The following is a 17,761-nucleotide window of genomic DNA, read 5'->3' as shown; positions in this document are numbered from 1 at the left end:
GATAGAACTCTTAGGGTGTTTATCTTTACCTAGTTGGGAGTCCAAGATGAGTAATGAGCCAAAGTCCATTGAAGCTAGGCTTCTACAGGGAACATGTTAGTGCTGGCTATAAAAGTAAGGCACCCTCATGGTCTAAGGTATGCTTTTTATGCTCTATCTAGTGAGTTAAACACTATTGGCTATCTTTGAGAGATAATTACTAACTTGATCGTCGGAGTGCCCCAGGGTAGACGAACCACCACCGGATCCTTATCTTTCTGTAACAGGTTGTTCGGGCGTAATCTATTTTACCGGTGCTCTCTTGTTGAGTTTCTCTATTTGGTTATGTGGTCAGAAATCAACACCCATAATTTGACGTTGTCTATGGGAAACGTAAGGAGAATAGATGGCCAACGACGGACAGAAAGAAAAGGTCGGGGATGACATCCCTAGTGGGAGTGGCAAACACACCGATCCTAATGTAGAAGAGGAGAACTGTAATGAAGAACCCCTGGAGCATAATCTCGGGGAAAAGGACGTCGACCAAGAGGGAGACGTACCAAAGAAAGCAGGCCGAGGTGAGTATTATAACGAAAGTGACCTCCAAGTATGGAAAGATAGATGCCTAAGGAGGGATGGCGAGATGACGGGAATGACAGACAAGTTGGAAGACCTACAATCGGTTGTCAACTTCATGATGCAGAACAATGTCATGCAACCACCGTTTCCATTGATGGACACGCCGATTCTAGTGACCAAGAACGACGCCCTAAAAAGGGGGCAGAAAGCAGTCCCTACAGTCCCTCAGCATGACAGGACAAATGAGTATTTGCATTGGCCTTCACAGGAGAGGAGAGTCTCAGAAGACACCTCGTTGTAGACACCCCATTTTGACCGACCTTAAGACTCAGACGTCACCAACTGAGCGCTCGGTGATATTGCATATTGTGCTCGTCCTGAGGTTTTGGAGTCACGGCTGCGAGCCTTGCCTCCGGACTTTCGGGCTCTTTTGTGCTTTGCCTCGATTTGCGAACCGGGTCTCGTTTTCTCCGTTTTCTCTTCCCAAAGAGAGGGAGAGGTCTCGTAGACCATCTCTCAGTGGCCGTAGGCTACGTTTCGTGGCCGTAGGCCATTTTTCCCGTTTGGAGCGCAGTTCTCGATTTTTGGAGCCGTCGGCCGTGTGCCTCGGTTCGGGACCGCTTAACCACCTCCGTTTGCTCCGGTTTTCGACATACACCTTATTTCCTCCCTTTTGAGGAACACTGTGGCCCGAGAGACCAACTTCGTGGTCAAATGCCACTTCCGGTGCTTAACAGCCCATTTTCGGGGCCCCGGGCCGCGCGTTTCGGTCCCCGAACCTCCGTTTTGCATCCGTTTTGGTTCATTTTTGGTGGAGACCTTATTTTCATTGTTATAAAGCTTGTAGGAGGGTGGGAGGCCAGCAATTTTTCTGAAAAGCTAATTTTATTTCTTCATCGCTCTTTGTCACCCGTTTTCCTCAATAGAAAGCTAATGTTGACAACTCCGGGGCCACTTTCTTTAGCCCTAAACCCCATATTTGTGTTGTACACACCTGGGAGGCCACCAATATTGGTAGGCCGACCAGTAATTTTCTCTGACCCTTTTGAACCCCTCTAAAAAGTGGGTTTTTCTCTTTCTTGATTCATATTTTCTGAGTTTTGACCACATATTTGTGTTGTGCACGCATGGGAGGCCACCTTTTTGGGATGGCCGGCCAGCAATTTTGATTGACCCTTTTGACCCCTGGCCGGCCGGCCCCCTGAACCTTTTGAACCTGACCGGCCATGATCCTCTCTCCAAGTGTATTCCAGCTGTGCCAGCTGTTTCCCCCCAGATCCTATATCTGAGAGGCTGCCTTTTGGGGGGAAAATTTGAATTTATTTTTCCCCCTTTTCTCCACCCCTCTCCCTCTATATAACCAGCCTCTCCCCTTCATTTCTAAGGGTTACAAAAAATTGTTTAGAGCCATTACATACAATCCTCCATCTCTCTCTCCTTCAACCCTCCAAACCCTAAGAGTCTTGCACCATTTTCACTACAACCTATAGCACCATACCTCCACACTCCATTCCAGAAACTTGGAGGCCATTTGCAGAGGTTGGAAGCTCAGAAATTTGGTCCAAAAGCTGCTGGTTCACTGATCTTCAAGGGTAAACACACATTTCCCTTAAACTTGCATTTTTTTGCTTCATTTATAAGCCATACTTGCAAGCATTTTTGGGATCCGACCCGAACTATAAATAGTCTTATTTTGAGCTCATCTTCATGTTTGATCAGGGACTTTTTGCTGTTTGAGGTCTTCTCTTTACCCTTTGTGTTTAATCTCTCTTTTAGGGCCATTTTTGCATAATAGATTAGCCCTATTTGTGTTCACTTTTGAGATTCGTTATAAACTGGAAAAAGTCTCCTTTTGACATCATCTTCATGTTTGATTAAGGGAATTTTCTTGTTTGAGGTCATATGCTTCCTTGTATGCTTGATTGTCCCTTATTTTGAGCCTTACAACTAAGCTCTTGTTGCATGCTTGGTTTGGCCTTCTAGCCACTGAAATCCAGTGGATTTTCAGTGGCTAGCACACTGTTTTGAGCCTCCAAATCAGAGGAGGGTGACCCCTTCTCACCTTGACTTGTTTGGTGGTCATTTTTGGCCTTCCAAAGAGACCCTATATTGCATGCTTTGAAGTCACTTTCCAGGGTCAATTTGATGAGTTCTAAGACTACCATATTTGATTTTCATAGTTGCTTATGCCATGCTAAGTGTCCACCTTGTATGTGCTTAATAATCCATTGCATGGCCCTCTAAAGGAGCTCATCATTTTTACATGTATTGGTTGCATCTCCATGGTTATTTGGGAATATTTTCACATGTTTTATTCACTGATTTTTTCTAGTTTGGTAAGATTCCATGTGCATCCTATAATTTCCATATAACTCATGTTTGCTAGTCAAAGTTGCATGCTATTTTAGTCCATCTTGCTAGCATCTTTTGGCCATGCTTTGAACTGAAAATGTTCATGTTTTGGGACTGCCTTGGCTCTGTCTTTAGACTTCATGATCAAATAATGCATGCTTTGTATAGCTATAAGTCATTCCATGTGCCTAGTTTCGAGTTTCGGGGTTCATCTCATGCATCGGGTGCCATTTTTGCATGTTTCAGGGCTGTTTAGCATCATATTTCAGTGCTGGAATTTGTGAGTTTGTATGCCATCTTGCATACCTTGCCATGCCTTGTTAGAGTGGCATTCGTGCCTCAGGATCGGTCCTCGGTTTGCGTGCATGTGTGCACGCATCTCGAGTGTCTCATTTTCATCTCATGGCCACTGATGTGAGTGTGGTTGAGGTCCACTCATGTTGGTGTAAGTCCATTGTGCATTATGTACGCCATTCTAATTCATAGCATTGCGTATGCTAGGTTGTATGTTAGAGCATCGTGTATGTCTCGCTACATCATGCATTGTGTATGCCATCTCATAGCATTGCGTATGCTAGGTTGCATGTTAGGATTGTATTCATGCATGTCATGCATATTGCATTGTGCTTGGGATAGGAGTTAGCCCTAGCACGCGAAACGAGGGACGTTTCGTACTCCGAGTGACGGAACGTGTCTCAATTCCCTGTCGCCGACATTTCGGATTATCCATGATGGAGTTTGGGCCTTGTTGTGTCCATATGTGCATTCATTTCATATTGAGTTGTGCAAATCGACTCCTCGACCATCATGCATCGAGATGCGTGATTGGTGGCACGAGGATCGAGGACTACACTCCCTGAAGAGTAGTCATGCATACATATGTGAAAATACCTTGCCATGCCTCTTTGTTGCTCTCTGTTGCAGCAAATCAGAAATCGGCAGCCTTCCGGAGCTTGCCACGCATCCTGAGAACAATTGCAAACAAAGGCAAACCGGGGCATCGCAGTGGATTTTCGCGCAAGGCGACTCAAGCATGCATCATCCATCATTCGGAACAGAGCTGAGGTAGTCCATGGATTTGCGTGCCAATTTACTGCTTTCCTAGATTAATTTGTTAATTAATTAGGGTTTTGTATTCATTTGGACTGTAATTATTTATTTGGGACTGTATTATTCTTTCGGACCCTCCGAGTGAGGGCACAATTGTAATAAGTGTGCGTGCGTGTGATGTATGTCTTCCAACCCCACGTCTTTCTCCCTTTTATTTACTAGCTTATGATGGTTAGATTAGGGCATATTTCAATTAGCATACTGTATGATAGCATGTTTGCATTCATTCATCTGTTTTGCATGCACCGGGCTCGGCGCATCATACTAACTGCATTCGTATTTCAATTCCAAGTTGAATACATGTTAGCTGTAGCATTCCACATGCCATGTTTAGAATAGCCGAGCCTATTATAGTTGCATTTTGCATGTGTTGCATTAGGCATTTCTGTATATTTAAGATCATGCATGGATTTCTAACATAGTTTCTGTTTTGGCTTGGAGTACTCGGTAAGTTTTTATGCTTTAGCATCCTTGCATGCGTGTGAATAACTGCCATGATAGCATGCTTACCATGAGGCTATATGCTTATGTGATACATCTGCCTGAATGCTTGTGGGTGAAGGTTGGGTTATTTGGATTGGAACAATTCATCAACTGTGAGTTTTAAGCCCACTAGATAGTGGCAAAATCATGTTTTCTCAAGCCCACCCGAGGGTGGCAAATCCACGTCTTAGCCTACTTGCGGGTAGCACCATCAAACCATCTTTCAAACAAACAAATATGAAATATTTTGTTCCAATTCAGGCGACCTAGTCTATACTTGTATGCTGTGCGCATCACATAGTAAATCTAGGCTAATAACCAGAATAAGAACACATAACGTTTTCAAAACTAGATATCATGATTAGTAGAGGCCGATCTTTGATCGGGCGAGCGGGGGTGCTCACGAAGTGACCTTCCCCAATCATACCCAAGTTCCCGAGCCGAGGCAACTTTGGTGATGACGGACACGTGGCCTTAGGCATGAGCCAGGGTTTCCTAAATTTCCCAAAATAAAATATTTAGGTGGCGACTCTGTATCTGGCAAAGCAGTCCATGTTTGGCACTTCTTTAAAAAAAAATCTGTTTTCTTAAAACGATTTGCTGGATTTGGACTCTTTGGTTTAGATTGAGAACTGTGAGAATTTGAGTCCGAACTGTAGTAAGCCCAAAATGAACAGAACGGGACCCATCCTCCCGGGGCATTCGGGGACGTCTACACTCGTGCTAAGGGAACTTGTGTCAAAGAACATTGCCATGTTCAAAGGAATGAACTTTGTTTTGACACGGTGAATGAAGAGAAGTCCAAGAGGATGCATAACAACACCAAGAGCAGTGCACCAAAGAGGCTGAAGTCCCTTAACAGCTGAGCTCCTGGTCGGACTAATTAGGAACTAAGGGACTACCTCTAGAGAAAGAGGCAGAAGGCCAAGGTCACATCCCCGGTTAAGCCAAAGACGCCGTTCTTAATAGAACTGGATAGGTTTAAGGCCCCAAAAAGGTTCCATATGCTGAGGTTCTAGATATATGACGGCAAGTCCGATCCAAACTTTTACGTCGGCTTGTACCTGACTTCAATAGCACTATACATCAGGAACGAGCTGCTACTATGCAAGGTGTTCTCCTCATCCTTTGGGGAAATCGTGTCGGATTGGTTTCACAAGTTACCGAAAGGAATTGTGAAGAGTTGGGAAGGCCTGGCGGAGATGTTCGTGGCCAGGTTTGTTACAAACAAATTGCAGCCGTTGAGGGTAGACTCCCTAATGGCTCTGAAAATTGGCGAGGGTGAAAGCCTCAGGGCTTATGCCCAAAGGTATTATGAGGTATTCAACCGAATACCAGGATGCAACCAGGAGTTAGCAGTCGTATCTTTTAAGAATGACCTAGAAGATGATTGCATGCTTTAGAAGTCACTGGCAAAGACTCTGCTAAAAAGCATGGAGGAGCTCATGGCAATGATCGAGAAATATGCTAGAGCAGAAGAGGATATGCCAGGAATGAATATGTCAAAGCAAGAGAAGAGGAACGACTCGCCGAAGCAAGATTGAGGTATTACAAATTTTAATAGACAAGAAACAGGACTAAGGGCTGCACAGGCAGTCACCACAGTGTTTCGGATCCCGGTTTATAAAGTCCTGGAAAAGATCAGAAACCAGCTGTACTATAGAACACTAGAGAAGATTCCTGGCGAATTTATGGGAAGAAACCTTGGGAAGCACTGTGCCTACCACAATGAGGATGGACATCTGATTTAGGGGTGCAGAGCCCTGAAGACGCATCTGAAAGACCTGGTTAGACAATGTCACCTAAGGGACTTAGTAGATGAAGCCAGAATGAGGGAAGAGTAGGCAAGGCTGGCCCAGGCATCGGCAGCACCACCTCTACCAGCACTACAATCGCAAGTAGACGGACCTCGGGTGATCAATGTGAGTCACTCGAGGGTCAATGAGAATGAGGTACGAGGGGAGACTCAGAGGGTGAAACACTTATAGCATGTGTATTAGGTCCAACAAAAGAAGCCTAGGACAGACAAGTACCAGGGACTAATGTTGTTCTTTACGGAAGCCGACCTAGACATGGAGCAGCATCCATACAACGATGCTCTGGTAGTAACCCTTAAGATTAGAGAATGCTAGGTAAGGCGCATTCTGATTGACCAATGCAGCTCTTGTGACATCATGTATGTCAGATGTTATAAGGAGCTCGGCTTTCACCGAGATGATTTGGAGCAGTCCAACAACCCAATGGTTGGGTTCAATGGAACGACGACATGGCCCCTGGGAGCAATAAACTTGGAGGTACAGGTAGGCACCAAGAAAGTAAGCACAAAATTCACAATAATTGACACCCCTACCCTTTACAATGTTATATTCGGAAGGCCATGGTTACACGTAATGAGGGCTGTTTCCTCAACACTGCACCAGCTGTTGCAGTTCCTAACAAAGTATGGAATTAAGGAAGTTAGAGGAGATCATGTGCAGGCAAAGAATTACTCCATGACAGCAATGAAATCCGCCTGCAACGTACGAGAAACAAAAATAGTAAAGATTGAGGATGAGGACATGGAGGTCCTGGAGGACGTCGGCAAAGAGTCGGTTGACAAAAGTTCGGAAGCCTTGAAGAAAATTCTGGTCCAGCAAGGGGATGAAGAGCGCTTCTTCTTTCTCGGCTCAGGCTTGGCCGAGAAGGAGAAAAGGGAGTTAGAAGTATTCTTGCGAGCAAACATTGAGGTGTTTGCTTGGACGCCATACGAGATGCCCGGCATTAACCCCAATGTCACATGCCACAGACTAAATGTAGACAGGTCGGTTAAACCTGTCATTCAGCGAGCAACGAGGCCGACGTTGGTTCATGTGGAGGTAGTAGAGGAGGAAGTGGACAAACTGCTAGAAGCCAAGGCCATTTGGGAAGTAAACTACTCAACTTGGCTGTTAAACACAGTTGTTGTGAAAAAGAAGAATGAAAAGTGGAGGGTTTGTGTGGACTTCACCAACCTGAATAAGGCTTGTCCCAAAGACAGTTTTCCACTTCCCAAGATCGATCAATTAGTGGATGCCACTTCAGGGCATAGAATGATGAGCTTCTTAGATACTTACAAGGGGTACCATCAGATAGCAATGTACCCCTTGATGAGGAGAATACTACATTTATCACCCCAAAAGGGTTGTATTGCTACAGAGTGATGCCCTTTGGGTTGAAAAATGCAAGAGCAACCTACCAGAGGTTAGTAACTAAGATGTTCTGACATCTGATTGGCAAAACGGTGGAAGTATACATTGATAACATGGTCGTGAGGACCAAAGAATCTGAGAATCACCTGGCCAACTTAAAGGCAGTTTTTGATATCCTGAGACATATCAGCTCTAACTCAATGCTTCGAAGTGCGCATTTGAAGTCAGGTCTGGTAAATTCCTGGGATACTTGGTTACTAGAAGGGGTATTAAGGCAAGTCTAGATCAAATCAAGGCTGTCCTTGACTTGGAGAGCCTAACATCGGCAAAACAAGTACAGATGCTGACAGGAAGGGCCGCAACCCTGAACAAGTTTATAAGAAAAAGTTCAGATAAGTGTAAACCATTTTTCAGTTTATTGAAGAAGGCCACAAATTTTTTGTGGACAGAGGAGTGTGAAGTCGCCTTAGCCAACTTGAAGAGATACCTGACTACAGCTCCAGTTCTGTCAAATCCAGTACCTAGAGAGGAGCTATTTTTATACTTGGCCGTTTCAGAGCACGCAGTAAGTGCAGTGATAATCAGAGAAGAGAAAAGAGAACAACGGGTAGTGTACTATGTAAGTAAAACCTTGGCAAATGCAGAGACCAGGTACCTACCCTTGAAAAAGTTAACACTAGCCTTGGTGATGGCTTCCAAAAAGGTGAATCATTACTTCCAAGCCCACAAGGTTGTGGTATTGACTGAACATCCTTTGAAGTCCCTATTACAGTAAGGAGATCTGACAAGCAGGGCAGCCAGATGGGCAGTCATATTGGGCTAGTATGACTTAGAGTTTAGGCCTAGAACATCAATCAAAGGTCAGGTTCTGGCTGATTTTGTGGCCAAGTTCACACCTGGTGCAATCCCACGTCTGGCTCCTGTGAGCCACGACTTAGGGTGTCTAGGGGAACAAGAAGGGACCCAATTGGGAATGAAAAACTCCATAATAGAATAGAAGAAAGAAGAAAAACCCAAGCCCTGCGATATCTACATCGGTGACTCTTTCCGCCTATTTGTTGATGGGAGTTTAAACCGTCAAGGAGCGGGAACAAGAGTAGTGTTGGTATCACCAGATGGGTGAATGTTAGAACAGTCTATCCGTTTGGGGTTCAAAGCCTCAAAAAATGAAGCAGAATATGAGGCACTAATCGCAGGGTTGAAATTAGCAGCAGTAATGGAAGCCGACGATGTGGTAGTCTTTTGTGACTCCCAACTTATTGTAAACTAGGCAACAGACGAGTATGCAGCTTGAGATGAAAGAATGATAGCCTATGTTAAAGAAGTTGTTAGACTGCTAGCCTTATTTCAGGATTGTTGACTACAGCAGGTTAGCCAAGATGACAATAGCCATGCCGATACCATGGCCAACCTGGCTAGTGCAATGAAATTAGGGGAGGCAAGGACAATAATGGGGGATTATTTGTCAGGCCCAAGCATGGAACCACTAATCACATAGTATGAAACAATGTGTATGGAGATGGGTCCAAGTTGGATGGATACAACAGTGATGTTTCTTAGGGACGAAAAATTGCCAGATGATTGCAAAGAGGCGCATAAGACCAGAATGAAGTCGGCAAGGTTTAGCTTAACAGTAGAAGGACATCTTTACAGAAGGTCTTTTACTGGTCCCCTTTTGAGGTGTGTGCATCCCTCCCAGGTTGAAGACTTATTGTATGAAATACATGAAGGGATATGTGGAAGCCATTGTGGGGGCAGATCATTTGCTCATAGGGCCATTACTCAGGGATATCGGTGGCCCTACATGCAGAAGGATGCTGAAGCCTACATCAGAAAGTGCGAGAAGTGTAAAAGGTTTGCACCCTTGATATATCAACCAGCAACAGATTTGAACCCGATGTCCAACCCTTGGCCATTTACTTAGTGGGACATGGATCTTATTGGACAATTGCCCCAAGCAATTGGGCAAAGGAAGTTTCTGCTGGTAGCAACTGATTATTTCACAAAGTGGGTAGAAGCTGAACCCCTTGCGAAGATTCGAGATATTGATGTGAAGAACTTCATATGCAAGAATGTCATCACCAGGTTTGGGATCTCATAGGCAATAATAGCGGACAATGGTACACAATTCGATAGTAAGCTAATCAAAAGCTTCTGTGTAAAGTACAAAATTAAGAACTACTACTCTACTACAAGTTTCCCTCAGAGTAATGGTCAGGCAGAAGCATCTAATAAGACTATCTTGGATGGGATCAAAAAGAGGCCGGAAGCAGCAAAGGGAAAATGGGTGGAGGAATTGTCCAATGTACTCTGGGCATATCGGACTACGCCGAGAAGATCAACTGGAGAGTCTCCATTTGCCATGGCTTATGGCACTGAAGCAGGTATTCCACTAGAAGTCGACATTCCAGGGATCAAAACCCAGGGAGTGGAAAATGGTACTAATGAGGCATTTCTAGCCTGAGATCTAGACCTACTGGAGGAGAAAAGAGAAAGAGCAGTAATTCGGCTGGGGGCATACCAGCAACAACTTGCTAGGGATTACAACAAGAAAGTCAACCCAAGAGAGTTCAAAGTGGGGGACCTTGTGCCGAGGAAAGTGGTCGGCAACAAAAAGGATCATAGGGAGGGCAAGCTAGGACCAAATTGGGAAGTGCCTTATAGAATCATTTCAGTCGCTGGCAATGGGGCATATCAGCTTGAGGACAGTGATGGCAAAGAGTTGCCAAGACCTTGGAACACTTGCAACTTGAAGTTCTTTTATCATTAGATTTTTGTTTTTTCGAAATTTATGTCATAATTTTATTAGCGGAGATAGTAATAAAATTTTAGTTTGATGAATTTAAAATTTGTGTGAAAGGACTGATTAGTCCTATAGCAATGTTTCTAAATGAAACATGACAAATAACTTAGACTTATTATATGGTAGAGTTGAATTATACTTGCAGATAATAGAGTTGGACTAAGTTGGCGATGTTTCTAAATGAAACATGACGAATAACTTAGACTTATTATATAGCAGAATTGAATTGTACTTACATATAATAGAGTTGAACTAAGTTGGCGATGTTTCTAAATGAAACATGACGAATAACTTAGACTCATTATATAGCAGAGTTGAATTATACTTGCATATAACAGAGTTGAACTAAGTTGAATTAACCTGGACTTGCCATGTCGGCAAAGTTAAACTCAGAATGGAACTAAGTGCATTTCAGTTAGATTAACAGAGAACACATGGTTGAGAACCTCGGCTAGTGTTTGTTTGAATCCGACTTCGGCAAAAGACCATAGACACATGCTTAATGTGAACTTAAGTGAAACTTAGGTTTACATTAGTGGGCAGGGAGTAGGAATGATAAATAAACTTAAGAGCTGGGGGTTTGTTGAAATTCGGCAGGAATGGGCTTAACACTCGTTGAAATTTCAGAGAAATTTACAAGTTGGAGTTGTCCGAGGTAATTATGAATGAAGTATCTGAGATGCATATTACTCGAGGTGATAAAACCAGATTGTCAAAACTTGGAAATGAAGAAGTCTTGATAGGAGATAGCAATTAGAATTAAAGAAGCAGTACTTGACTGAATGAGTTTTAAAGAAACAAACACTTGTAAAAATATTTCGAAATATTTATAAGTGTTAGCCAACGAAGTATTCCAATTGTTAGCCAGAATAAACAATCAAGGTTCATATCTGAGGTGATTATATAGTTAAGTTGTGCTTTGAAGACATGCAAAAAATATTCTAAGTACAGAGACATGCATAGAACAAAAGAAGACATACACTTAGAGGAAAGAATAAGACTTGCATTCAGAAAAGACAACTTGTTCAAATACAAAAAGGCACATTGGTCAAACCGAAGTTAAAACATTGTCCAAAAGGTCGCAAAGACTACAAAGGAAAAAGTACAAGGTACAAAAACAAAGAAAAGATTCTGGTTATGTTTCGGCCTCAGTGGACAGTTAGGAGAGCTTCTCGGCAACCTTCTTGACCTCGATCTCAGCGTCGATCTCTAGAAGAGTTTTGTCAAGGCTCTTCTCGGCGCTTTCAACCTCGGCTTCAGGCGTGTTCTTGGGAACCTCGACCTCGTCATCCTGAGTCAATTCCATGGCTTTCTTATTCAGAGGTGGGGACTTGGCCCCAATAACTTCAGTCTTCCCAGACTTGTCGGCCTCAGCTTCTTTATCATCCTTAACCTCATCTTCGGATTGGATTGGAGCAGAAGGGAATGACACAACAGGTTGGCTCTCGTCCCAGAGGGGCGAGTCTTCAGGGATAACCAACTCCTTCAAAACGGCCATCCAACTAAGGGTGTAACCCTTGTTGCATGCCTGTTTGACTTGCTTTTTGTATTCATCACGGACGTTGGCTGCCCTTTCAGCATAAGTATTCTCATCCGTTTTCTTTATCTTAGCCGCCTTGGTAGCAAGCCCCGCCTGCAACTCTGTTTGGGCTTGGACCTCATTTTCTTTGACTTTTTTTGCCTCGGCCTGAGCGACCTCGACAACATTTTCTGCAGCCTCGGCGCGGTCCTCGGCTTTCTTCAGAGACGACTCAGTAGCCTTGGCCTGATCCGGAAGACCTCGGACACGGGCCTCGGCTTTATTTAGTGAGGAAAGGAGTTTGGCTGTCTCCTTCAGTTTTTGGGTTAGTTGTTTTTTTAAATTCATCGATCTTGACTGCAAGGGAGTGACCCTGCTAGGTAGCCTATAAGAGTGCAATGAAAGTTCGTTAAAGTATGAAAGCCAGAGTTAAAATTAGATAAAAAATTACAAGTATTAAGACTTACCAAGATGCAATGCTGTATCATCATCGAGTAATTTTTGTACTTCGAAAGCTCAGCCATCCGATTGATGTCGGCTGGGAATAGAATGATGGTGGAAATGGCGGAACCGATTTCCAAACTGTAGAGCATGTTGTCCTCGGCCAAAAGAGGTCGGTCTCTGATCGTAACGGATGGAGTCCATGGAGCGTCGGTGAGAAACCTAAAGGGCTCAGAAGACCCACTGGACCTCGACTTTTTTGGTTGTGGTTGGTCGGATGCCTCGGCCTCGGCAGGCCTCTTCTTGGCCGATTTCTTTGCTTCAACCAATTTTGAAATTGGCATTGTGCCTTTTGACTCCACCTCAGTGGCACTGGGCTTGGCCTTGGCGTTTTTAATCCTCTTTGCTTTGGGTTTTGGTTGTAATTGGGAAGGGACGGAAGAGTGGACTAACACTACACCTGGGATGTCAGCAAGAAGGTCGTCTGTAATGATCTTTGCATGGCCCATCTCTTCGGCAGTGGCGGCAATAGTAACTTTGGTACTGAAGCGGATTGCTAGAAGTGCAGTAGGTGGGTTTGCTAGATTGTAAGCTGACGCCTCAATTTTTTGGCATGTACGGCTACGAGTTCTGCTTACAGAAGCAAAGAGTGGAGCTCGGCGTCAGTGTTGGCATTGGGTTGGAGGATTCAGTTGAGGAGCAGATGTTGATGGCTGCTCTGCTCGATCAGAAGTTGAGGCTTGATCAGGCCTTGGCGATGAAGTAGCAAGGAAAGTTGTTGCAGAAAGTGGAGATTTGCTTTTTCGAGGAACATCGGGTAGGGGGCTCCGATACGTCGGGATGTAGTTGAGGAGGATTGGATCCTTGCGAAGTTCGATTGGCATGCCGAGACGGCGAACCAAGTCTTTGCTCAGCATGTAGTATCGGTGAAAGTCCTTTTCTGGCTGGGGAAGAGCTGCAAAAAAGAGGTCATACATTAGAAACAAATTAACAAAAGGATGATTAAGTGAATAGAAGAAGGGGCTCTAAGGAGGAAAACTAAGTCCTTACCCTTGTCATCCCTAAAAATTTCACGGCGCAAAGGGAAAATGTGGAGTTTATCATCTGGCGAACTCCCAATTGCCTGAGACAATCAGGTAGTCGTCTGTTGCGCCTTTATTTGAGTCTGGAATGTCGACTATCAGCTTGTATTGGGTGGATCTTGGCTTGAGGTAATATGTATAGCCAGCCTTGGTTTTAAGGCCACACATCGTGTAACAGTATTAGATATCAAACAGGGTGATCCTAGCGTTCTGCTGATGTTCTAACTCGGCAATTCTGTTTATAATCCTAAAAGAGTTTACAGCTAACTGCATGGGGTTCATTTTATAGTAATGGAAGACCTCCCTAAAGAGGATGTTGAGGGGGAATCTGACTCCTCCTTCAGTGATGGAGACTACGAGAAAGGGCATGTAGTTATTTCCAGGCATAATGGAGTCATCCTCTCCAGCTAATTGGATGTGAATGTCGGCTGGGATGGAGAACTCTCGCCTGAAGTATTTTAGTTTGGTCGGGGTGTCTACTCTCCACCTAAACATTCCCATGATGTCGGCTTATGGTGCAAAGTTTCAGAGAAGAATATTTGGTATGGGTTTGGAAACCTCGGCTAAAATCTAGACTGAAGCTGGGGCGAGGGTTTTTCAAGATCTAGGGGGATATCAAATCCCAAGACCTAAAATCTACACTGAATTAAGGAATCAAAGGCAAGAATCTGAAGACAAAGCAAGACAAAGCAAAAGGGAGTGCGAATCAGAGTCAGGAAAACAACATTCAAGAAACATAAAGAGTACAGATTCATGAACACTGAGTGAGTGTGTGAGAGACAGTATACAAAAGCCATAACAAGAAAACAAGATTGGCATTTTCAAAAGACTACACAGATTCAAGATTCAAGAACCGAAAATTGATTCGTAATCAAAGGAAGAAAAACAGAGTGCAACTATAAAAACAGATTCAATAGCAACAGACTAGACAAATGGTAAAGAAGGAACATATCCAAAATCATGGAGGGCTGAAACTGAAAATTGAAAGAAACTAAGAACTAACTAGTTGGGTCCGAGGTCGAGGACACCGGCTTGAGGTTTGCCAGAGTCAAATGGTGGCAATGAGTGGAGCAGAACAATAAATGCTTCGTCAGAGGAGGTGAATGAAACATAATTGCAGAGAGCTCACAGGAACAGCAATAGAGGTTAGGGATTCGTTAGAGAGAGAAGATCTTGAGCACAGAGGGAAATCAAAGATGTTAAGTGAAAAGACGGAGAGAGAGAAAGTGTTTTTGTTAAAAATTTGAAAGGGCAGCAAACCATAATGGAATGGCTTGGATGACGTGTTTGTCAGGCAGCGTGCACAGAAATGACGCTTCCTGATTGCGTGTGTCAGGTACAAACCAGTGTGAAAAGAATGCATGGTAGAAACGGTTGAGAAAACCGTGCGTGATAACTCATGTGCAGATGAAACTCTTAGAGTTCTTAATTTAATGAAGCAAGAACATCGGCTATATGAACGATTTTGGTTAAAGAACTTAAGGAACTTGGTTCTTGGTCCTTGATAAAGATGAGCAGTTAAGTCTTGAGAGCTCGAAGCCAACGAGTGATGATCTCGGTCGTGAAAGAACAGAAAGTCTTAGCTGACATAGTACTTGAACAACCGGTGTAGGTTCTATCACCTTAGGATGCCGAGGTAATAAAAGTTAGGGGGCAGTTGTGGAGGCATATTTTATGAATGATATTACGTGGCCGAGGTGACATTGATGTGTCAGCCAGAGTGCCACGCGGCTTGGTCAAATGCGAGATGATCTCGGCTAGGCCGAGGTTATCTTTAGAGATATTGGAATCTGAGATGAGCGGATAAGGGACAAGAATCCTAGAATAGGAAAGGACCTCAGTCTGGATAAAGATAGAACTCTTAGGGAGTTTATCTCTATCTAGTTGGGAGTCCAAGATGAGCATTGAGCCAAAGTCCATTGAAGTTAGGCTTCTACAAAGAACATGTTAGTGCTGGCTATAAAAGTAAGGCACCCTCGTGGGTCTAAAGTATGCTTTTTATGCTCCGTCTAGTGAGTTAAGTACTATTGGCTATCTTTGAGATATAATTACTGACTTGATCGTTGGAGTGCTCCCGGGTAGACGAACCACCGTTGGATTCTTATCTTTCTATAACAGGTTGTTCGGACTTAATCTATTCTGCCAGTGCTCTCCTGCTGAGTTTCCCTGTTTAGTTGTGTGGTCAGAAATCAACACCCACTAATACTATGAATTTAGATGAAATAAATAGAACACCAGCGATACAAATTTTTTGCCAACTTAGATTTCATTATACAATGTCAATTGTGATGAAATAAGTACAAAATTGCATTTCAATTAAAGTATCAAAGCATTTCTAAAGAGTCCTACTGTGCCGTACACCATCATGTATTCAGTTGTCTCAATCAAAAAATTTAGGAATAAAGGCAAAAAAATATTCACACTAACCCTAGAGCTTTTTAGTGGCTTGCCAACCTAAAAGCCATCCAAAGCTGCAACTAGTGCAAACATATCATAATCTGCACAATTGCACCCAATGTCCATGCATCCACACTCATCTGAATTTGTCACCCTTTGATTATTTCTCCTCTTCCTTATCGTCATCGGCATCAACACTGGCACTGGCACCGACATCGCCTCTTTTATTGTCGGAACTTTAAGCTTCATTGCTGCTTGCACTGCAGGTGGCTTGATATATTCATATACGCGTCTACTTTTTGGAACCATGACTGCCCATTTCTCAATTTCCATCTCCGGGGTCTCAGAGACAGTTTTCCATGGAATCTCAGCTCTACCCAAGAGATGTGATCCTCCAATTTTCCCAATAAAGGGTGCAGTGCTTCTCCACCGAAGTTCAAAAACAACACTTCCTTGCATCAGCATCTCCATGGAGTCTTGGGTACCCGAACACTCTAACGAGAGCGTTTCATTCCAAAACAAGTTGGATTTTGATGAGATTTCTTGGCCGTCTAGTCGAACCCTGTTGTTTTTTTCTGCAGAGAGATAGCATCTGACAAACAAGTGTCCGTTGGATTTCAACTCTATGTTTTTGGCTCTAATGATTCTGAGTTCACATCTAAAAGAGGAGAGATTTTGAGGAGCACCCATATTTCTAGAGAGAGAGAGAGGTTGATAAGTTATTTGGTGAAAAGATGCAGTGGGCTGGTGGAGGTATATATAAATAGTTATATCATATTGGATGGTGATAAGAGTGTAAGTTCAAGAGCTCACTTGAACACACAGATTGCAGAGCAGCACTCCAGACCAAGCTCACAACTGCAGCAGCAGATTAAGCTTCCTCATAATAATGATAACAGAACAAGAGGAATTGGTTAGCTTAGACAGTTAGATATAGTTAGTTACAGAGAGGTAGATATAATCATGCTTGCCAGCATATGCATGCACCTACCATTGCTCATTTTGCCCTGGTTAAACGCATTCTTCGTTATGTGAAAGGCACCCTCACTCATGGTCTTCGCTTTACTCCTGGGCCCTTTACTCTTCATGCCTTTACTGATGCTAATTGGGCTGGATATTCTCTGGATTGCAGGTCTACTTCTGGGTTTTGTGTGTTTTTAGGACCAAACCTTATCTTTTAGTCTGCTAAAAAACAGCCAACCGTTTCTCATTCATCTACTGAGGCTGAGTATCGGTCCATGGCTTCCACCACTGCTGAATTTGTCTGGTTACAACAGCTGCTCAAGGACCTTTGTGTTTCTTCTTTTTCACCTCCTGTCCTTTGCTGTGATAACATTTCTGCCATGGCCTTGGCTTCTAACCCTATTTTCCACTGCCGTTCGAAGCATATAGAGGTGGACTGTCATTTTATTCGTGAGCGTGTTGCCTCCAAGCACATTTCTCTTGCTTACATCTCTACCTCTGACCAGATCGCTGATATCTTCACTAAACCTTTAACTTCAGCCAGATTTCACTTTCTCAAGGACAAACTTCTGGTGCTTCCACGCCCCATCTGTTTGCAGGGGAATGATAAGAGTGTAAGTTCAAGAGCTCACTTGAACACACAGATTGCAGAGCAGCACTCTAGACCAAGCTCACAACTGCAGCAGCAGATTAAGCTTCCTCATAATAATGATAACAGAACTAGAGGAATTGGTTAGCTTAGACAGTTAGATATAGTTAGTTACAGAGAGGTAGATATAGTTAGTTAAGAGTTTGTCATAACAAACTCTTAACCACTTGTATAAATACTTGTAACCAAGTTGTTATTGAATAAGAAAGAAGAGATCATTCTCATATTTTTTCAGAT

General features: G+C 43.5%; 1 protein-coding gene across 1 annotated transcript; it reads right to left on the bottom strand.

The window, feature by feature from the left end:
* Positions 1-15,969: 15,969 nt before the first annotated feature.
* On the bottom strand, positions 15,970-16,602 carry LOC145824207 (uncharacterized). Its single transcript, XM_082923828.1, has one exon. It carries the CDS (start codon positions 16,600-16,602, stop codon positions 15,970-15,972), a length of 633 nt encoding a protein of 210 aa, XP_082779954.1.
* Between the last annotated feature and the right edge of the window lie 1,159 nt (positions 16,603-17,761).

Source organism: Camellia sinensis, chromosome 4, assembly GCF_055761805.1.
Source record: "Camellia sinensis isolate YWXY chromosome 4, ASM5576180v1, whole genome shotgun sequence".
In the NCBI taxonomy this organism is placed as follows: Eukaryota; Viridiplantae; Streptophyta; class Magnoliopsida; order Ericales; family Theaceae; genus Camellia; species Camellia sinensis.
This window is presented reverse-complemented; position numbering and strand designations above follow the sequence as displayed.

What these genes read in the sequence shown, in the direction of transcription:
- LOC145824207 (XM_082923828.1), bottom strand. Translation starts at nt 16,602, where the DNA reads ATGGGTGCTCCTCAAAATCTCTCCTCTTTTAGATGTGAACTCAGAATC.